This window comes from Hemibagrus wyckioides, linkage group LG11 (assembly GCF_019097595.1).
Source record: "Hemibagrus wyckioides isolate EC202008001 linkage group LG11, SWU_Hwy_1.0, whole genome shotgun sequence".
Classification (NCBI taxonomy): Eukaryota; Metazoa; Chordata; class Actinopteri; order Siluriformes; family Bagridae; genus Hemibagrus; species Hemibagrus wyckioides.
Window position 1 is genome coordinate 16,633,819 of NC_080720.1, and position 23,167 is coordinate 16,656,985.

The 23,167-nt window shown below is 37.6% G+C and overlaps 1 protein-coding gene across 6 annotated transcripts; it reads right to left on the reverse strand.

Moving 5' to 3' along the window:
* Positions 1 to 2: 2 nt before the first annotated feature.
* erbb3a (erb-b2 receptor tyrosine kinase 3a) lies at positions 3 to 22,890 on the reverse strand. Of its 6 annotated transcripts, none has more exons than XM_058403198.1 (28): positions 22,413 to 22,890; positions 16,199 to 16,353; positions 15,472 to 15,658; positions 12,331 to 12,456; positions 11,425 to 11,487; positions 11,164 to 11,282; positions 10,767 to 10,908; positions 10,217 to 10,330; positions 9,872 to 9,989; positions 9,675 to 9,748; positions 9,485 to 9,575; positions 9,154 to 9,171; positions 8,492 to 8,703; positions 8,081 to 8,213; positions 7,808 to 7,901; positions 7,394 to 7,551; positions 7,009 to 7,065; positions 6,747 to 6,888; positions 6,032 to 6,151; positions 5,836 to 5,934; positions 5,317 to 5,502; positions 4,390 to 4,627; positions 4,140 to 4,286; positions 3,323 to 3,420; positions 3,008 to 3,190; positions 2,773 to 2,832; positions 2,386 to 2,668; positions 3 to 2,251 (listed from the first exon to the last, which is right to left on the reverse strand). In XM_058403198.1, the coding sequence occupies exons 1-28, from the start codon at positions 22,534 to 22,536 to the stop codon at positions 1,443 to 1,445; spliced, it is 4,350 nt and encodes a 1,449-aa protein (XP_058259181.1). In that variant the 5' UTR covers positions 22,537 to 22,890; the 3' UTR covers positions 3 to 1,442. The 6 variants fall into 6 exon arrangements, with proteins under 6 accessions (XP_058259181.1, XP_058259179.1, XP_058259178.1 ...); XM_058403196.1 differs by having other exon boundaries at positions 8,492 to 8,706; positions 22,413 to 22,889; XM_058403195.1 differs by lacking the exon at positions 22,413 to 22,890 and adding an exon at positions 20,366 to 20,441.
* Positions 22,891 to 23,167: the final 277 nt, after the last annotated feature.

A 23,167-nucleotide genomic window follows, 5' to 3' on the forward strand; every position in this document is an offset into this window, starting at 1 on the left:
ACTAATAGCAATATAACATTTATTTCAGATATGAGGTAAAAACAGATTTATTGATGTATAAAATGACATCACAACAATACATAGTGTATTATAAAAGCATCATTACAGAAACAAAACAAAGAAATGAATTTGTTCTGGTGAGACATACAAAACAGTCAAGCTTTACGACTGGCCATTTCTAGCATACCCTAAAATCTTTCTTTCTTCCATATTGTCGCAAATCATATATGAAACATTTCAAAACATGGAAAACATGGAAAACATCTTTGTACCTGGTTCTTTAAGTGCTTGAAGCAATGCTGTAGATACTGTTAAGTAAAATGGCTACATAATGGTATGACTATATAATATATAGGTAGGTACATCATGTATATATATATATATATATATATATATATATATATATATATATATATATATATATATATATATATATATATGAGATGTTCTTTTGCATTTACACCATGTACAATATTAGTATAGTAAAAAGCATTCATCCCTGACTCACTGTTAATTTTGTCATGTGATGCAATGCAAGCGGCCTTGATGAATTTGACTTAAAAAAACAAAACAAAACAAACAAACACCTGTAACAGACATACTGAATCATAAACAAAATCACAGAATATACAGAAGTAATACAAGCATTCATCACTGGAAGAGATCTGCATCCTGAGGTCCAGTGGCTGTTTAATATCAACTGAGGTTCATTATGTTTGTCTGCAGTGATCAGTGTACATGCTGTAAAAGTTCAATACCTGGTACTGCAGTTCTTTGCTATGTTTCAGCAAAAAAAAAAAAAAACTAATTAAAAAGTATAGGTATACACTACCGCTGAAAAGTTTGGGATCACTTGCATATTTCAGCTTGATTTCAGCTACGGAGGAAGACTCCATCAGCCAATCCATCTTGTGGGAGATGCTCCAGGAAGCATGGGGTGAAATCTCATCAGATTACCTTGAAAAATTGACAACTAGAATGCCCAGGCTTAATAGCTTTTTTTTTTTTATGATGAAGGCAAACTTTGATGAAAACATTCATCATTTCCATCAAATTTCTGACTCTGACATGTCAGCATGTCTTGTTCTTTTGCTATATTTTCTATTCAGACTAATTTCGAGTGTGTTTCCTTGGGAAAAAATAAGATTTTTAAGTGATCCCAAACTTTCTAGTGTATGTGATAGTAAACTCAGAGCTTTTGTCATATGCTGCTATACATGGACAATTGTCAAGTTGTTTTGTTCAAAGACATGACTAGTGCTTTACAGATTGCTACTTTTATCAAAGGTATTGCTGATCATTTTTATTTTTTATTTATTCTACATTTTAGAATAATACAAAATGTATATTTTATAATTCTTTCTTTATTCTATATTTACTAATGTGTTTCTTTCTAATTTTACTAAGATATTCTTTTATAATTTTAATGACACTCTCCCATCTTAGGTACGCACTGCATTTGCTTTAGAAAACAATCGGCTGTGCCAGTAGTCAGGATTGTCAAAACACCGGTCTGTCCCATCCTTGCCCTTTCTCATTCCTGTGTGCACTTTAACGTATGGCCTGACTCCATGACTGTGCTGTCCCTGGGTATCCTCTTCTTCTGATTTTTCCTGTAGGTTCTGGTATTCAGCTCCAGAGTTTCCCCCTGCAACCTGAGAGTCCATTTCTTCATATTCATACATCTCTCCTTCTCCCTCCAACAAGCCGTGAACCATAAGTGAGCGCCTCAACCTTGGTTGGCAGTTTGTATACTGATACTCTTCCTCTTCACAATCCTCTTTCCCATTAGATTTCTTGGAAGAAATATGGCTTCCTTGTCTTAGGAGGTCCACTTTGGGATTATTGTTTGGTGCTGTGACCCCTGGGCCACTATGAATGTCCATATATTCATACTGAAGATCCTGGTCCAGGTCGGCCTCTGCATACTCTGCTTCGCTGGATGGAAGGTCGGCATTACTACGACTTCTTTCATCCAAGGAGTACTGTGACAGGCCTCCACTGCTCTCTGTGCCTTCCAAGGATAACCTGTGATTGGCAGCTGGAGGTTTATGTATGCTGAAATTATGGCTTGTTAACTGACAGCAGTTTTGGCTCCGGCCTTTTGTGTGTCTGAGTGGGAGGTTTTGATTGTTCATGTACTCATATTCTTCCTCACCACTGTCATGCTCCTCTAAAAGTTCATGTGAATGACCCATAGATAACCTCCCATTAGATAATGTCACACGGGAAGGCACAGAACACATCGTGTCTAAAGAGAAAAGGATGGGAGATGTTGTTAGGCATTATTATTATGACTGTATACCTGTAACTGTGATTACTGAATCATCGAAATATATAAAGAGATACAAAAACACAATATATCACACTATTATTCTCACACACCTCTGTCTGAATTGTCGCTTAGTCCTGGCAATACATATCCATTTTGGTCTTCCTCCTCCTCACTACATGGAGACGGCGTGTCAGGAATGGGTGTGTCTGGAGGGCCTGATACGCTGTCTCTCTGAGATATATATGCACTGTCTTCCCGACGTTGCACACCTCTTAGGCTGCTAGACAACAGTATATCTTCATTCATCTCTAGTTCTACCAGGGTGCCATGTCCTTCAGAACCCTCAGAAATAGTGCGGGCAGAGTTGAGGCGTGAGCGTGGCGGCCACACAGTCTACAGCAAAACAAAAAACATTGTCTCTCATTGACACTCACATAAGCATCCAAAGAAGGCATTTGTTTCATTCATAGCAGACACTATTCCACAATGAGACATACCTGCATAGAGCCCTCTACATTTGGGGTCATTGGCAGGTAACCAGCTAAGGTGAGACTGGCCTGCATAAAACAAAAATATGGTAATATTATTAAATAATAAAGGACAGAAGCAAATTTAGATCACAGTAACTTGCATGTACTGAAACCTCACTCAGGTCAGAGTAAGTCACTTCAATCTTCCAACTTGCTGGCTGTTTAATTTAGCTTTTTTATATTTAGCAAATGGGTTTCTCACCCTGTTAGTATCCACACGCAATCTAGAGAGGCTTCTTGATGGTGTGAGGTATACAGGAGGTGTGGCCATGCCGTCTTCCAGTGCCTCATCCTCTTGGTCCTCCAGCCCCACACCAAGAATGTCCACTTGAGTACCACGATGGTGTGCCTCATCAGAGGCAGGGTCAGGAGCAGTGCACTCTCCCTATCGAATTAGAATTGAAAATGTAGTAAGCTTGCTATAATTACTATAGTTGCATATGTGTACACATTAAAATGAATGATCTCATGCTCTAGGCATTTAAAAGTGTTATGTTAGACTACTCTGATGCCTTACTTTGATGACAAGGTACCGGGGTGGGTCTCGAGCCATTCGGCTGAACTCACTGGCTAACTCTTTGAAACTTGGTCGAACATTCTCGTCAATCATCCAACCTGCCAGGAGAAGCAAACAGGTTTTACAGTGATGTTTCATTCTAAATCAACATTAGCGTGAGAAACTAAAGCTCTAGACAAAAACATTTTGTAATTAATGGTAATATCCCTGTCTGATCTATAAATACTAAATAAAAACAATTTTATGGTGTTCAGAAAACACTTGTGTAGAGGTGTGGCAAGATGTTATGCATTAAGACAATTACAACAGCTGTGTTAATAGTTTATCACTACCACTAAAAATAAGGCATTTTAAGCATCCTCACACTATTTCCTTTGGTTTCTCATTCATAACTTACAGGTAAACCCATCAATACAGTAGTTAAAGGATAAAGCAGTTTAAAATTTAATAACATTAATAAAAGATAATACAGTTTCAAGTACTATTCTGTTACATTTTCATTTAATTCACTGGAGCTGCTTTTTATTAAAGTCACTGCAACTGTGTTTACAGTTTTATATACTATACAGTTGTATATACTATATGCTCCATTTCAACACAAGCCCTCCTGAAACTGTGGACACACAATTCAGTTAAAACAATTTGGCATTATCTTGAATGTCATATTGGCATTATGTTAAAAAGAGTTTTTAAGGTGTCCATCCATTAAAAATATATTTATTGTGACTCTATGTAGCAATGTTGTTACATCTAAAATATAACTTCATGTACTCCTGTCTCTTATAATCCCAAGTATGAAGAGATTGAGGGGACTTACATTTGACCATAACCATATAGACCTCAATTGTGCAGATCTGGGGTTGAGACAGACGCTCGCCCTTCTGCAGCAAATCTGGAACTTCCTGTGGTTTCATTGCAGCATAAGGCTCTGCCCCATATGACATCATCTCCCAGACAGTTACACCTACACAGGGGGGAAGATGCCAATAAATGGTGCATTAAACACACATCAGACTTGCTTTCTGAATGTCTCTCTTGAACACACACACACACACATTTACACTCACCATAGCTCCACACATCACTCTGATGCGTATATCTGCGGAATAAAATACTCTCAAGGGCCATCCACTTGATTGGTGTCTGGTTCACCTTCATTTCATAGAAACATTTCTTGGTGTCTGGATAAAACAGGTCTGCAATGCCATAGTCGGCAATTTGCACCACAAAGTCACTCTTGAGAAGGATGTTCCGGGCAGCTAGGTTCCTATGGACGATCTTCTGCTCTTCAAGATAATACATTCCCTGAGACAGAGAAGAAGCAGATGAGAAACAGCCCCTTATAACAGCTCCTGGCAATAATGCTGGCTGTATTTTAAATCACATGTAATATATTTATTTAGTTGGACCTAAAATAAATAATAGTAAAAACAATAAAATAATAGAAATGAAAAACACGTTATTTAAGAAATAAATCAGTAGATTACTGATTAGCACGTGTTCTGGCACAAAAGAGTGTTCAGTACATAGAAATTTTTCTGGATTCTCTGTAATAGGACAGTGTTTTATTGTTGTTGTTTGTTTGCTTATTCACTTCTAAAGAGAAAAATGGAAGGCTGGGGAGGAAATGACTGTTTATGCTATAGCCTAAGAGATAACATTTTTGTAACAACAAATGCGGTCTGAAACAGGTGAAACTCAGACATCAAACCAAGAGTAGACATTCAGAACTATGAACTGTTTAAACAATCAATCTAACAGTTCGACAACATAGAATTCTACTATAAATAAAGCGATAAAGTGCATATGTTGCTGTTTCAGTTATACACTGTTGATCTGCTGTGGTGAAAGAGTCATAAACCACTTTATGCCGTTCTAGGAAAGTGATTTATGTGATGTAATTTCTTATAACAGCAAATTTTATTCTTTACTCATTAAACAGTACTTCTGTACATAGATTAAATACATACAATGCAAACACACAGACAGCTCACCTTTGCGATCTGCACACACCAGTTGAGCAGCCTCTGTGGGTTGAGATTGTCTTTCCTCTGCCTGATATGTTCCAGTAAGGACCCCTGTGGCATGTACTGAGTGACCAGCTCCAAAGAGGAACCTGGACAGATGCCTAGGAGCCGCACAATGTAGGGGTGGTCCAAACTGCCCATTGCCAACATGTGCTACAAGACACAAGAAATGGCTGACTGACTGCCTGATTTCTAAGCATCAGAAGTGTCTATCTGTATGTAGCTAGATGATTATGACTGGATACATCACAATACACAGTCCCCTGTGAAAGAATTCTAATTCTTTTGAAACACAGAAGACTTGTGACATGTTCTAAGTTGTTAAACACATCTACATACAAATATCAGGAAATCAAAGCTGGAATTCTGATCTACTGTCTCATATTCATGTTTTGAGCAAAAACAAAAGATTGCCATTCCAATACTTTCAGAAGGGACTGCATGTGCAAGTGAGCGTGTATGTGCGCGTGTTTGTGTGTATCTTACATCTGTAACTTCCTGGAAAGTCTGTCGACCAGTACGATCCTGAATAGTCTTTATGGCCACAGGAATCTTAACTGTGTCTCCTTCTGGAATCCACACACCCTGAGGAGGAGAGAGAAATATGTGTTAAATAAACGGGCTGTGTGATATTACTGTTTAAAGATAAACAGATTTATTAGACAGATTTTGCTGTAAATACCTTGTGGACTGTACCAAACACTCCTGTACCCAGAAGTTTGATCTTTCGTAGTTCAGATGGTCTCAGAATACGAGTGTGAACTTTTGTCCCTTTCTCCCCCGGATCCAAAGGCTCAAAACTCTACAGAAATGAAAGAGACAAACATTTAACCCCATGAGCACATAACTCTGCTTATGTATGTAAATGTAAAAAAGCAAGTCAAACAGACAATGTCAAGCAAACATCACAATGGATCTGCTAATTTAGCATACAACCACAGTACAGCAAAACAATGGCTGAGATCAAAAAAGTTTTTTATTGTTTATTCTGTGGGTACCTTTTGGTTTTAACACATTTTGACCAAATGTAGTCATACCAAACTCATTACAAAGGTGTCCCTAGAAATGTGTACAAAATTTACTCAATATTTTTGAGTCAGCATTGTTGTTTTACCAGTCATGCTGTTTTGCTTAATTTAAACATGGGTTATAAAACTTAATCACACTGTGAAGTCTGGCACAGGACATATATGGGTTACAAATTATAGTTCAGGAGCTAAAATTACAGTGGTAAAAATGTCCCTAAAGTTCTTACGTTCACAGTTTCTGAAAACTAAGTGAAAAAGTGTCTTGTGCAATTTCATGAGAGATGAAAAGGTTTCTACAAGCTCTCAGAAGCAAACTTCCACGACATGTCTTTATCTCTTAGGCGAATGTTAACCAGAACATATACAAACCTCTCCACTCTCAAGATATCTCCTCATGGCACGCTTGCGTCGGATGGCCAGACTGCGCCGGTATAGAGCAGCCATCACAAACACAAAGAATCCCACCAGCACACAGGCTATAGCCCCCAACACAATTGCAGTCACTGGCAACCTGTGTATACACAGACATACACACACACTCACATCAGTCAAAGATTATTCATTCTAATTGAATGTACAAAACAAAAACATAATACGTTGGTGTATTTGACCAGCAGAGGGAGACACACACCCAGACGATGCTCTCTTGGGGGATTCCATACAGTCTCTCAGACTCGGTCCAGTGCACCTAAAGTCCACAGAAATAAAAATTACTACTGTATTGAAGTAAGTCTGCCCTTTTTATCTGTATATCTGTACGTGGTTTAATTATGACAGTATATGGCTGCAGGTCTGGCAGCAATTAGGGGCTGAGCAAAAAGACAATACAGCATGAATCACACGTAGCACCTATGTGACATCCGCCATGAATCATAATCACACTAAGGGAAAATTACAAGAAAGCAAGCCTCTGAAGTCAGTGTCAGCAAAGAAGAGGCACATGAAGTGTAAACACAAAAACACGTATCTGTGATACACACCCCAATATCTCAGTATAATTCCAACTATGATCTCACCCGCGGGTGCAGTTGGCATGACAGGGCTGGCATTTGCTTTGAGTGTCATGGAATTTATAAACGACAACACGTTTTTCTCCCATAACTCCCTGTGGGCATGAGGAAACACAATGTGGCCCATCTTGCAGACTCGCACACACTTCACACTGATCTGCCCCCTAGAGTACAACACAGAGAACGAGAGATATTACTTTTAACATGTACCAATATGCTCATATAAATTAGTAACAATGTAAGTGTATGGAACAATTAATATACAGTTTACATTTAACTTCATGCTAAGTTTAAAATTCCTATTAATCAACAAAAAACAGAGTCCAACAAAACATACTGAACAGGGTGTAAATGTTTTTTATATTTTTACAGTGCAGTGTGAATGAAAGAAAACAAGAATAAGTATTGTTATCACAGTACCTGTCCACTGCAGGTCTGTTTGTTCTCCTGCACTGCGCACTCAGAGTGACACGGCATACATTCTCCATTTGATCCGGCAAACTCCCTCTTTGCCCTGTCATGAGAAATGCATATGACTCCATATGTTGCACAGCCCAGCTACACATAGCTATAACCTTAAACTATGTCTTTAACTTCAGTAACTTTAAATTTAGATTAGAATTAGGTTCTTGTGTGCATTTTTTTAGATGTCACTTCTTTTGGATGTTTTCAATCAAAACACAAAGGACTAACCCTTGCAAGAAGTTGCAGGCTGGCACACAGGTTCCTCCTCTGCTGTAGTTCTTACAAGATAGACACTGGTCTGACCCTGGACCCCAACAGCCACTGGACGAACAGAGTGGATCACACACATGGCCCTCACTGACTGTTTAACACACACACACAAAGACAGACACTAACATCACTGTCTGATAACTTTTCACACTTTTGAAGTATGTGGTAGAGTTTTCCTGTTATATTATAGACGAACAATTGATGGATTTTGTCTTATCTAAATGAAATGCTGAGAATGATTAGTTTTTTGTTATTTTGGGGAATGTGTCATTGTGAACACTGCTGGTTAAAATAAGCTCCAGCAGAAGTCCTAATAATGTGTTGTCTAGCCTTGGATCTATTAAAGTGGATACCTGCAGACAAACTTACTACATTCATCTTGAGACTGGTTTTCTCTGATGTCAAGAGCTTTCTGCTGGCGCTGGGCACGTGGGCCAAACAGGCGCGTCCAGTTGACAGTGTGGTGATAGCACAGCTTTTGGTTCTGTGCGATACAGATGCCACCATCATTGATCCTCTTCAAAGAGTGCAGACCCAATGATTTCAGTGTAGGAATTCTCATCACCAGCAGAGCGTAGCCCCTACTGATAGAAACAAAATTATTTACAGGAGAGTATTGTTTTTACTGGGCTTTTTGATTCAAAATTATAGATAAAGACCCATTGGTTGTCCAGCACCCAGCACTGGATGCGACCATCACCAAAAAGAAGCCTGAAACCAGCATGAGTGCAGCAGTGAGATATAGAAGATGGAAATGCACCATTCACCTTACAACAAGATTGTACGTAAAACGAAAACAGCATTCATATTGAAGTTGATCAAACTGAAAAGTTTCTGCTGCAATCAAACATGCACCTAAATCCAATGAATGAAGTGAAATAACCAGGTGAAACCATGCACTATAATCAAAACAGGGAATAGATAGTGAGAAAAAGAATATAATCCAGCCATTTGGTCACCCATGGAAACACACAAGTTTCTGCTTGGTTAGGAAAGAGGTGAAGTAAGTTAGTCAGGTCAAGGAATCCTACCTCTTAGTCCTCACTCCTCTGACATGGGAAGAAGGGACAAATAGTGTAGTAGAGTAGTGTAGAGAGAGATGAAGAAGAAGGAGAGATGTAGACAGGGTTCATTTAGGACATCCAACACAGTTTTTAAAATACCGTACTGTAATTACTTCACAAATAGGCCAGCACTATAAGAAAAATCAAATCATGTCATGATAATGATGCAGATTATTTCCGGAATGACTTGCACTGACATTAATGCATTGCATTTGAAAAGCATTTATTAAAAAAAGTTCATTACATTGCTTATATTGAAAACATATGCGTGCTACAACACATAAAGGCCATATCTTACTTGTAGAGATTTCGTCCTTGTATCGTTGTCAGATTGGAGAACACTGACAGATCCTCCATCTCTTTAGGCCATGACTGAATACTCAGAAAATCTGGCAAGCAAACAAATAAGTGTCATGTATTGTAGACTAGCAACAGAACATAAAATGCATGAACCTATCAGACAAATGCACACACTTAAACAGACAAACCTGTGATTTCTCTAACAGTGTTGAAGATTTTGAGCTTCTTGGGGTCAAGAGCTGAGATGTTGTTATATGAATCACTGTGAATCATAGACCGCAGGTTATAGACACACATGCCTGCATTCTCAGCAAATGGCATTTATGTTTGTGCAATTAAAATAATGACTGTTCTTCTGAAGTTGGTCTGCTTTTGCACCACTCACCCATTAATGCCTGTAACAAGGAAATGGAGGCTGCCTTGAATTTTAGTACAGTTTATGAAACTGTCAATGTTCTTAGAGTCCACTGTCTGCCTGGCACCTGAGCCAGTACCTTCACACACTAGAGAGAGAAAGAGAGAGAGAAAGCTCATAGGATTGAACTGAATTGAGAGCATGAACTTATATATGAGTTCATGAACTTGAAAGCCTGTGAGATTGCATTATGCTGTCTCTGTGTCATGAATAGGCTCACTGTTTGCTGTTGGTGGGTGTGGGTATGTGTGAATGCCTGTGTGAGTGTGTGTGTGTGTGTATGTGTTCGTGTATGTATCTGTGTTGATATGCTACCTTTTGGACAAAGGCCACCACATGGTTCACACCTTTTTACTCCTTTCTTGTCCACCTCCATTTTATCTGGAGGGCAGCTGCTAACACATGAACTTCCGTCTACCACAAAGTTAGCTAAAAAAGTTCAAGAAAGACAGAACAGGTACCTTTATATTATCATATTTTTACCTTTTACTGATCCCCGACTACTTCTACTACAACTACTACTAATAATACTGTTTATCATATTATGAATAAATAATTTCTCTTTTTTATTTATCAGCTGATTAGCTGCGTTTCATAATGAAATGATAACAAATGTTCGACAATCAAACTGAATTTAGTATTTGTTTTGCTTATACCTTTTTATTAACTAATATTACAAACGATTTATCAATTGATTATGGTAATTAATTGGTGATTGCACATATTTAGTGGCACAGACATCATCATACTTGACAAATGTATAAATACTCATAGATTAAATAAATATTTGTACAATAAAAAGGTTTCTTTTAAAAAGGTTTACTACTTAGGTAGCTGTAATGATCAAATGAAGAGCAGTACTTACGGGGACACTGGGCTATACAGACAGAACCATACTGATATTTCTCATTTGGGTTCGGCTCCAGTTTAAATGTCACTTTATTGTATATTACGCCCTGAGGACACTGAGGCACGCAGGAGCCACTGTCATTGAAATTCCTGCAGGCCTGCACACATACATACACAAAAATATTTTTCAGTGGTGATTCATAAACATTCTACTTGAGTCAGTTTTTTACTAGGATTATTTGCTATTCATTAGCCAGGTGAGGTGTGTAGCTGCATTGAAAACAATGTAGTTATCTCTCCTGATTGATTCGAAAAGCAGTTTTTTAATAAGCCACCTTAAAGCAGGTTTACTGTTGTTTCAATACCATAATTATAAAAATGATGAGTGTGTTAATGAATGTTCTTTCACTTACAAAGCAGTCAGTATCCTGTGACCCCGTGCAGCCTCCTGCACACTCGATATGGCAACATTCACTGGGGCTTCGGCCGAAACAGCGTCCATTACATTGAGGGGCACATACCAGTTTAGTCACTGAGAGAGATAAAGAGGCTGAATGTAAATGTGCGTTATACAGAGAGACAGACACTCCTACTAGGAGAGGAGACAACAAGACAACAGAAAAAGAAGCTTTTTGAATGTGTGTGTGTGTGTAAGTAAAGATGTTAAAACTCACAAGTCTGACAGCTATCTCTGCTTGGTCCCCAGCAATGTCCGTCACAAGATTCATGACATGGAACTAAACAGGAAAACAGAATTGTCAGAGGGAATCTTAAAAAGTCATTGTCTGGAAATGAATATGATACTACAGGTTAGCCTCTGGTTTTTTTTTTCTATTTTAGCATCTATGATCATGATCAAACAAAACAAAAACATAAGACTGTCATGAAACAGATGCAGATGCAGTTGTGCAACTTAATAAATAAATACAATACTGAGGGGTGTAACTCGGACGTTTGCTAGGATCAAATCAGGCCATCTTAATTTCTTTAGTAGTGAATGTGCATCAGCAGTTCAGTAAAATTTTATTTAAAAAATCATAATGATAAACAATTTGATGTTGCTATTAAATTCTGAGCTGACAGCAGAAATGACATGTGCATTTCTGCATTCTTGAGTTCTTTTGTGTGTGTGTGGGTGTTTACTGACATATATGAACAGCATTTACATTTAGATCTTGTTGGTTCTTATTTGACATAGTAAGTTCACATCCAAACAACAGGAACTGAAATGGAACTGAAATTTTAAGCTGAAGTGAACAAAATACTATTTTGAAATGATCAGCTAGGAAATGGGTCTCAAGAGTGAGAAGGTATAAGAAATTTTGTACTAAGGTAGGTTCAAAACACCATTGTTTCAGCAAAACTGCACATCTGTGCAGTCACAATTATTTCTGACTCTGAAATAGGTAACCGAGTGCCTCAGGAGATAAATGGTTAACGCCTAACCAAATTAGCAATACAGCAGAAGTATGTAAATTTTGCGCAGACATGAATTTCATTTTAGCTTTCATAGCATACTAGTTTTAACTTGCTTATGTTGCTCTTATTTTACATTTTTGTGCTGTATAAATGCCGCTTACGTTCTGGGCCGTTGTCCTCAATGATGACCTTCGCTCCACTGTCCTTTACGATGTCCAGCCAGTTGATCTGTGGTGCGTAGCTCAGGAACTCATTCTTAATGATCTGTACACCCCCTTCCAAAATTTCTACAGACACACACAACAGTCATGTGAAAAAACAAATCCAGTCCATCTACATGTGTTAAACACTATAACTGCTAGGAGTGTGCTCCTGTGTTTAACACACTAAACACACTGTGAGTCTATGACAGTACCCCTAGGTAAGAAGATCACTATGAGTTTACCTTTTGCCTTTTTTTGCATAATTCAAAATAGTGATAAGTCATTGTTCAGGGAGAATGTCAACAAGCTTACAGCACAGTGCTCAGAAGAACATGGTCTTTTAGCAATCAATTCAAATGCTTTCAGTAACAGAGCACACATCTTTATCAATAATCAAAACGAGCAAGTGACACATTTTTCTTAGAATACACATCGCATACAATTAACACACTACATCAACCTGCTCCCCAGGAACCAAAGCTTAACGGGGTTTTAGTCCATAAGTGTAGCAATGGGAATATTGTGCAATCCTGTGTTGCATAAAGCTAAAACCTATTACATACACACTTGGAATTTTCTAACAATTATCAATTTTTAAAAAAGATAAATGCATTTTCTTATGCAAGTCTGCATCGAATAATATAATTATACAGTTGCCATGTGACTAAAAAGAAAATGGCAAGATTTACTCTGAATACAGTAGGATTATTTTTGCAGGACCAAATGTGAAATTTTAGACAAGTTGATGCAGTGCCAAGGGAAGGAAAAAAATAATAATGTATTCTATTCGCAGTGTGTGAATTAATGAACTGAAAAACTTGGTGCAAACTCAGATGAAAACACACACACACACACACTCCCCCGCAGGATGCACTACTCCTCCAGATACACCTATGCAGCCACACTCACACACCCCCACACTGATGTAAAAGAATCCTTCCTAGTTACAGTTTAGGCCTGACTGGAGCAGGCATGGACTTGTCCCTGAAACTGTGTGACAGTTAACAGTCGCACTGAAAACACACACCTACTTTAGAACAGAAAATGAGATACACATTACATTATAGTTCAGATTTCAGAATAAACAGAAAAACTGGAATTTCCTGTAATATATGCTTTGGTTCAGAGGTGTTTTGGTCATGTGAAGACATTCAGGTTCCAACTCAGAGCAAAGCATGGACATTGTTTCTATTGTACTATTTTGTACTATTTTTAAAATTGAGAAATACATTTACGTTTAAATAAATTTTATTTCTATTACCCTAAAATATGACATTTTATTTAAACTCTATTTTTTTGTACTATTGCTCTTATTCAGTATTCATTCTTATTCATCACTCAGCATTTATTATTCAATTTAAATGAATTTTATTTTAACAATCGGCATTGTCGGAAAGTTTTACAGCTTTGCAGAAATATAAAAATTCAAAATAAAAATTTCCATTTTTATGGAAAATTTTTTCCAAGTTTTCCATTTTTATTTATTTTTATCCTTTATTTAATAAATTATTTAAATTATACTCTTTAGTGTCTTTTCTTTCTCCAAATTTGTTCCACTTTCTTGATTGCTCTTTTTCTTTTTGCTCTCCTTTTTGGGTGACATTGTGGTGAAGTGGGTTTTGTTGTTGTCTCACAGATGTGTGAACACAAACTACCCGGTTTTATCTGGTGCTCAGGTTACTGTTTGTCTATAGTTTCACATGTTCTTTCCACACCTATGTGGATTTCTTCTGGGTTTTCTGGTTGGTAGGTGGATTGGCCACACTAAGTTGTACATGGTGTCTTGTGGTGTACTGGTGTCCTATATCAGGTGTTTTCCTGCCTTCCACCTAATGTTCAATTAAGTGAGAAAGTTCTATATCCTCCATAGCAACTCGCACAAATCTGGATAAAAATCTACACACCACTGTTAAAATGTAACCAAGAAAATGATTTGGAAAATATTGCCAAGTCAAGATGTGACATGCTGATAAATACTTTGAGTGCAAAAGATTGAGTATTCTAATAAAATCAAGAGATGCTTTAACAATTTATTTGTTTCCCCGATAAAAGTTTCTGATTATTTTCACTTAATTTATATGTTGTATTTTTATGTTTAAAAAGTTCTTACATGATCTTGGTTCTTGGTTCACTTTTTTACATCATAAAAACTTGCCTTTTTAAAAGGGGTATAAACTTTTACATCTATTGTGTCTATCAAAAAACTTGTATTTTCTATCAGTTAAAATGGATAGACAAGGGACAAGGGTTCTTCAGCTAGATTTGTGAGGGTCCATATACACAAATCTACATAAAAATCCTTGCTTACAAAGTGCTAAACTGTACCTTTGCTTGTCACTGGAGTGGAAAGATCACGTGTACACCTTTTATACTTTTAATATGTATCTTTTACCTAGAAAAGATCATGTAGGGTGGCTTTAAAATTTTTATTTTCATTTTAAATTTACTATAATTACTGTCCAATCACGTACCTTAAATTGTATTTATGTTTTAGGTGAAGTTTTAGGTGAAAGATAAATATTAGAGATATTAGAGATTAGAGAGAATATCAGCCCAGAGACTACTGTTTAGTGCTGTTTTTTTTCTGAGAGGTTAAAGTTCTTCCATTTAATAATGTAATAATAAAAATTGCAGGCAAAAAAATAAAGAATGTTGTCTTTAAATGGAATTGCTCACAATATAACCAGGTACAAAAAAAAAATTCAAGGTTTTAGCTTTAATTGTCTTTATGACAGCACAACTCTTAGCTATAACAGAATTCAGATGAAAAATATTTTCAGGGTTGCATAATGAAATTTCTAATGAGGCTGCCTGGCTGGTTGTCCAGAATTATAACACATTAGTGCTTAATGGCTTAATGGCTAAATGCTTTGTCTGTTGACTTACGCACCTCTGCTTAGTGCCACACCTGTCGCCAAGTCGACAGAGAACAGAAACAGAACAGAAACAGCCTTTATTTGTCACATATACATTACAGCACAGTGAAATTCTTTCTTCGCATATCCCATCCTTGGAGGTTGGGGTCAGGAGGAGGGAGTCGTGTTAGCCGCACAAGTAGGAGACGTATACTAATAGAAGTCTGTGTGTTTGTGTGTGTACCTGTCAAATGTGTAAGGCCCAACTCTTGTATCCCATACTCTCCATCCTTCTGGTAGTTAATTAAGACGGCGAGAGCGAAGTGTCCTTCATACAGTGATGTTCCTCTGATTACACGTAACTGCTCCAAAGGTAGGTATCTGAACTGGTTTATAGCTATTAGAACGTAACCTGTAACCTCACGAATAGACTAGAGAGAGAGAGAGAGAGAGAGAGAGAGAGAGAGAGAGAGAGAGAGAAATGAAATTAATAATAACCATTTACATGTTTATGGTGGTAAAATACAAGCTTTAGGATTACATTTCTACTTTTCGTTATTAATGTGCATTAATTTTGCAGAAAGAGCTCTTTTGACCAAACAGAGGTTTCAGGCATTTGACACAACATTGCTTGGAGTAAAACACTGGTTTTACTACATACTCATAAACACATACACACACACGCACACACACACACACACAAACACACACAAACACACACACACACACATGCACACACACACATATATCCATCTAGAAGATTTTCATCGCTGCTTAAAATCAAAGTCAAAGCTGTGAAGAAGGTAGTCAAAACTATGCCAACATGTTGTATTGCTTCATGTCAGATTTCCTGCCTGACACAAACATTACAATATATTTATGCACAGTATATGCAACATTTACAGCTGCAGATTATGTTATTCTTAATTCTGTATCTCACACACACACACACACACACACATGTCTCCTACCTTCAGAAAGGAGAAATCACGGTTGTGTTCCATGTGAGTGATCTCAAGGTTGCCCATGACGATCTGGCAGCCGATGTACATCTCCTTCATCCGCTGGTACTGCAAGTCTGAATTTCCTGTCACACTCAACATGTTTTGAGTGCCTGAACACATGACTGCAGAGAGAAAGAGAGGAAAAGAGAGAAAGAGACAGAACTGTATTAACATTGTCATCTACAGTGATAATGCTAGAGCGAGCAAGAGAGAGAGAGAGAGAGAGAGAGAGAGAGATTGAAGAGCTAGGCAATTCTATTTTGTTATTCAAATGTACATTTTCATAGAAATTCAATGGGGATCAAACAAGATACTAACAGAAAAAAAGGCATTTGGTGCTGCTGGGCTTGATATTTGAGCTTTACTGCTTTACAGATTTTTACAAATAGCAGCTTTCCAAGATCCCAATTTATGACCGTATGATTAAAAAACTACTTACACAGTACAATGACCTGAGCTAATGAATGACTTAACCTTGGCTACATGTCATGAGAAGGAACCTCACTCACTTTTCCCAAAACACAAAGCACCCATAATCCACAATTCACCACTGACATGTGAACAAATTCAGACACACTTAGCTCAGGAACATTTTTTAACAGTGTGTGTGTCTGTCTTTTTAGGAAGAAAATAAACTAGTTTTAAGAAATACACACATGCAGAGATTCTTTATTTACTTCAAATCAAGCTGTCTAATAGACCATAGTATGGTTAAAAATTTAGATTAAATAAATTCCACATCACAATGTAAAATATAAATTTCATTGCACTGATAAAAACCTAAATATTCCTTGTTAAGGATAAAGAGAATTTTATACAGTTAATTTAAACATTCCATCCCACTTAAATTAGCTATATATCATATTCATACAGAAGATGTATGTTGGTAAATTAGATGAGGATTATGATGGGGATGGATTTCCTTTTCAATCTGGTTCCTCTCAAGGTTTCTTCCTCATATCGGAAGGGAGTTATTCCGTGCCATTACCTCTGGCTCGCTAATTAGGTATAGATTTAAAATTTATAATGTACATTCTGAATTAATATATTTCTATAAAGATGCTTTGTGACCATGTCCACTGATAAAATTGCCATACAATTTAGCAAACTATAACCATAGACACAGAATTAACCAGAACAAAACTAGCCCTCTTTATTACATTGTAATAACATGTTTGCAATCTTTATATTTATTAACCTACAGAATTATATAGGTTTTGTGTGGGGGCTAAACAAACACAATGGTCACTCAATTGCGCTCACTAATGCATGACAAGCTTATCTCTGAGTCTCTCTTACACAGGCCTGTGTGTGTGTGTGTTTGTGTGTGTGTGTGTGCTGAAGAGAAAAAACACAATGCATCCATTCTAAAAGAGCGCGAAAACAAGTATAGAAACCCGCCCAAATGTCCTCCACATCGCGCAGTCCTAATCTCTCTCTCTCTCTCTTTCTCTCTCTCTCTCTCTCCCCCTTTCTCTCTTTATTTAACACTACTCTATTCCCCAATCAAGAATACACAGCTGGTAGTCCACAGTTGGTGTACATGCACTAACACACAAACAGAGCAAAATATCCAAACACAAAGAGTGTGCATGAGACAGAGTGAGAGAGAGAGAGAGAGAGAGAGAGAGATACAAGCTGGAAGAAGAAAAGAATAATAGAAAAAAAGCACATGGGTCAAACATGTTGAATAAAACAGAAATGATGACAGCGGTAAACAGAAACTTGGCTTCAGTCCAAAAAAGATTAACACACACAAACACACACAAGCACAGACACTTCACCTGATAACTTTGTTTTGCACTCTAGAGACACAGTTCACAGGTCACTCTGTTCCTAGGGCAAGAATAGGTGTGGTCAAATAACTCCTTATTTATCAGGTATGCGTTTGTGTGCATGTGTGTGAGTGTGTGTGTGTCTGCATGCATGCATTCAAGCTTGGGCGTGTGTGAGTTTGTTGTACTGGGTTACTGGGTTTGAGTACACGTAGTTTTAATAGCTGGTGCTGTCTCTTTCAGACTGCATATCTTGCTGCTGACAGAAGAAATGCACACTCCATTCGATTTAACCCTTTACACTCCGAAGAGCTGCAGGCAGGTCCACATATCCGACTGCATGCCTTTTCTTTTAGTTCAACCAAATTTGATCTTAACTGACTTTAAATTTTGGATTTACATTGAACTGCGTTCTGTGTGCATGTGAAGTTGCACTGCGGGTGCTGTGAAATCTGTCAGCTATAACTGCTCAACTAAACTTATCAAGATGAATGACACCATAAAGATTCGTGCACTGATTTACTTTTACACACATACTCTGTTCTTTGTCTTCATCTCAAAGCAACACACACAAACACAGTCACTTTACTCTACACCAGTACATTATTCTAATTCTTCCAAGTAGCTGTGAAATTAATGCAAAATAGATGAGGAAATGCTCAGAATTAGGAAAACAGCAACTGTCGAGGTGAATCCAGATCAACAAGCACGAGAAGACAGGTGAATGTGTTAGTCTTGAAAGTGGTTGTGTTTAAAGGCTGTTCTTTTTTTTTTTCATCATAATCATTTAGTCTAGAGGCAAATGAGGAGGCTTGTACAGTACGTGCTGTGTTCCCTTACATGATTAATGGAATGACATTAACATTCAGTGGGAGTTCCTGACACACAAAGCATTGACTCATAACTATGTTCACAATGACTACTGGCATCTGAATATATCTGTTTATATAACAGCTGCAACACAGAAGTTCAGTCATGTCTTTATTGTCCTCTCTGACAAAACAACACAAGAATTCTTGCGTATGATACACTCTGTCACCACTTTGTCTCGGGGGGGTTGGGATTCAAAACAGATAAGCATTAAGCATGCAAACATTTCAAATGAAATGTTTTTAAGATGCAGCTAATAGCATACAAAAGTCTACCCTTTTTAAGTATGACTAAAAAAAATGCCCTTTAATACCAGCTATGAGCTCACATTATTTTCAGGCAGCAAACAGCCATAAAATGGTTGTACCTATAAGATATCGGATTGTGAGAATGTATTCCTGATCGTTTAGTTCTATCTAAACCCAGGTTTAAAGGAAAAGAGCAAGCCTTTGTGATTTCCATGATGTAATGCAATTTGAATACAAGGCAACATGTATTGTTTACCTAAAACAACTCTAAACTCTTTGTCTGGATTGAGCCACTCACATCAGCCTACAACTCTGTAACCAGCTATAGTCTGGCTCCTGGTGTATCCATGTGAACCGTTCTCCGGGTTCATGTCTATGCTTGAACGCATATAGTTATTCTCAGAAGACTGTTTACTCAAGCTCTCCGTACACTGAAAGCAACGTCTGGAATTTTGAGTACCTACATAAAAAGACAGATTTTACTGTTCAGACCACACACATAAGCCTGATTAAGAGACTTGCTCATAAGCCCAAAACTCCTTTTACTACCATTAACAAATTCATTCAGCTAAACATGATTCTCCCAAATTCAGTAGTAAAATGTAATGCTTTTCTTACATTTTTAATTTTTTACATTGTTAACTTTACCCACTTTATTTCTTTATTCCCCACACTAATAAGAGCTAAGAGCCCTTCCTAAGAGCCCTTGAGAAGCTGGAACACTCTTTTTTCTTTCTTTCAGCTAAGCTCTAAATCCTATTCATCATCTGCTCAATGCCCCCCAGACAACTTCTCATGACATGTCTTTCTGACATCTCAGCCCCATCTGTCAGTTCATTCTCTTATTCATCCGTAACACTCTTACTGCTACTGCAGCTTCTGCTGTCAACACCAGTCTTAGGAAACCTGGCCACGTTCCTGTTTAACTGGAACATTATCAACGCATCTGGAATCTTTTTCTGCCTAAAGTGTTGTACCTTCACAACCTCACAACTTAACAACAATTGTTTTGCACCATTAAAGTTCGTTTTTCATAGACTGCACAGCATTGAGATTATTCTTTAATGTAAATCATTTCTTGATCTGTAACTTCTTGCAAAAGAGATCGAGCTCTTACCAGTTTTACATCTTATCTCATTTGTATACACACTTTTGTTGCCAGTTTTGTTGCTAGTCCTTGATCCCCCTGTCTTAATTACTTACATAATGCCTCTTATAAAACATTAATCAAAGGTCCTTACTGACATATTTTGATACCAAGAACACTTCAGAACACTTCAGAGGAGCACCAGCTGATTTCATCCTCAAATCTTCTACTGAAAGACAGTGGCTTGACTTCATAAAAGAAAAATAAAACAATAAGCACAACATTTTGTAACTTGCATCAAAACACTGTTAAAAACCATGTCTGAATAATCTAGGTCTAGTGTATATTTTGCAGATCTGAACAGGCCATATTCCAGCACAAAATAAAATAACTTCTGCAAGAATTTGACTATGTTAGAGCTGCAAGTTTCAGACCTTTTCTAGGCAGTGACTACTTTAACAGTCATATCAATACCACAGACCCCAAAGTACAAATTTATTTCATGCAAATCTTATAAACACAATCTAATCATATCCGATATTTCTGTCTGTCTATTAGAGCCATAGAGCTTTTTATTCCTGATCTATCCTAACACTGACACAATATGTCCAAGCTGAAATTATTTATAGGCCACATGTTGGATTAAACCCTTTCAATTTAAAAGTCAACTACACTTAGAACTATAAGACCTCAGTACTAACTATAATGACAATAGTGGGTTGGGAATTACAGACTCCCTGACTATGCTTCATGGATCCTACTTTGAGAAACACTGTTTTAGACAATGCAGACAGAGTCTCCTGAAAATTCTAAAACACACACACACTGAACTATCTGTTTATTAGATTAATGATTGCTAACTAATAAACTGGCCAGATCTGAACTAAATAATACATTTGTATATGTCAAACAGTCAATGTTTATGCTTAATATATACAAACACAATTAACTGTTTTCTTTAGCAGTCACACAATTTAGGGAAAAACAACTGTAGTCCTAATCATCATGTGAAATAAGTTTGGCATTCTATCATGATAATAATAAATAATAATGAAGCAGAAAACCTCAAAATATTCTTCACATGTCAATATTTAGGAGTTGTTAACCAGATTGATTGATGTGTTTTGGGAGTTCCAGCGTGTCTACCAGTCCTGCCAGAGGTGCCACCTGTGGCATATGACATCAGCAGGGTTACACACCTGTTGTTGTTGTTGTACCTTTGCTGCTCCACCTTGCTTAATCAACACTATTCACGGGCCAAAGATCAAGCACTACGTCTCTAGCAGAAATCCTGACACCCAATTTCCACCTCTTCTGTCTCTTCCTCAATAAGCAGATCGAAAAGCAAACATTTTGTATCCACCATTTTCATGAATGTTTCATATCATTAATGTATATGTTATGGGGATGTGGTAGCTTAGTGGTTAATGGTTAGTGGTTGTGAGTTCAAATCCCAGGTCCACCAAACTGCCACAGCTGGGCCCCTAGGCAAGGCCCTTAACCCTCAGTTGCTCAGTTGTATAAAATAAAAATGTAAGTGACTCTGGATAAGGGCGTCTGCCAAATGCCAGAAATGTAAATGTAATACACATATGCAGTAAATCAGTTTTGCACTGCATTTAATTCATGGAGATTTTCCCCCATATTAATTATTTGTCTTTCTTGCTGCTTCTAATAATACACACACAGACACACACACACACGTTTGTCTTACTATACTTGTGAGGACATTCCTCTGACATAAAAAGACATAAAAGGAAACCTTCTGGCTCTTGTTTAAAATAAAAGCTAAAGATTTTGTGAAAAATAAAATAGCAATCAGATCAAAACAAGTCCTATACTTGTGAGGCTAATTTGTCCCCACCAAGTTGTAAAAATGTAAATTATGTGCACGCGCTCTCGTAAGCACGACACACACAAAAACAACTTGGATGACTGTCATTAGTTGTGAAACGCGCGCAATCACAATACAGGTTCAACTGGTTTATTCACTTGCCAGAGGCGAGCACTGATTTAGTAAATCATAGCTCCTTGGCCAAGCCTACTCAAACGAGCGTGCGCACACATACACACATACACACGAAAATAAAAAAAAATAAAAAACACTAAATAAATAATAATAAATAAATAATAAATATAAATAATAATTGTAAGTGTAAGCTACACTACAATATTGTTTATTTCTGATAGAAGTCACTCACCTTGTTTGTTTTCCGAAGACTGTGCGCGTGCAGGTGAAAGCAGCCATAGCCATTGCAGCACCAGGCACAGCGCGAGCACCTGCACTCCCCGCGCGCTCATCCTCACTCTGCGGTCCAAACACATCAGTTACTCATGTCCCAGAGAGAGAGACAGTCTCTGTACAGCTCCAGTGTCTCACACCTAATATAATCTCTGAGTAAAAGCATAACCTAGGAGCTGAATGCTATTTTAACAAACAATTTCTACGGTATTATTTTCCTTTCCGCTCCACTTTCACAGTGCTTTAGCCGGCGCGCTTGTGGCGGTAAACCCAGGAGAGGTCGCCGAGTTACTTCCTCCTTGAAAAATACGTTCAGAAAACACGAAAAAAGTTGACTTAATAAACAAGAAAAACCACCTGATGGCTGCTAGAGAGACAGCGTGACTTGCTCGGTTAAGCTTGCGTCGTAAATTCACCTACCTGTTTACAGCGTTTCGGTGTAAAAATGCTCTGGACGCTGATTGGCTCACGGGCTGATCAATGAACCAATCACAAGTGAGAGCGTCTAAATTCTAGTACTAGTACTGTACCATGCGACTCTGACAGAAAACAGGTGATGAAACAGCAGAGTGAAAAAAAGTAGAAATTAATTATATATAAAAATAGAAAATAATCTCTCTCTCTCTCTCTCTCTCTTTCTCTCTCTCACCCCCTCTTACTCTCTCTCTCTCTCTCTCTCTCTCTCTCTCTCTCTCTCTCTTTCTCTCTCTCACC

What these genes read in the sequence shown, in the direction of transcription:
- erbb3a (XM_058403196.1), bottom strand. Translation starts at nt 22,536, where the DNA reads ATGTGTTTGGACCGCAGAGTGAGGATGAGCGCGCGGGGAGTGCAGGTG. An exon ending in CCCAAGAGAGCATCGTCTGG is followed by an intron (nt 6,889 to 7,008) that starts GTGTGTGTCTCC and finishes GTGTATACACAG; the next exon opens with GTTGCCAGTGACTGCAATTG. An exon ending in TGTTTGGTACAGTCCACAAG is followed by an intron (nt 5,935 to 6,031) that starts GTATTTACAGCA and finishes TCTCCTCCTCAG; the next exon opens with GGTGTGTGGATTCCAGAAGG.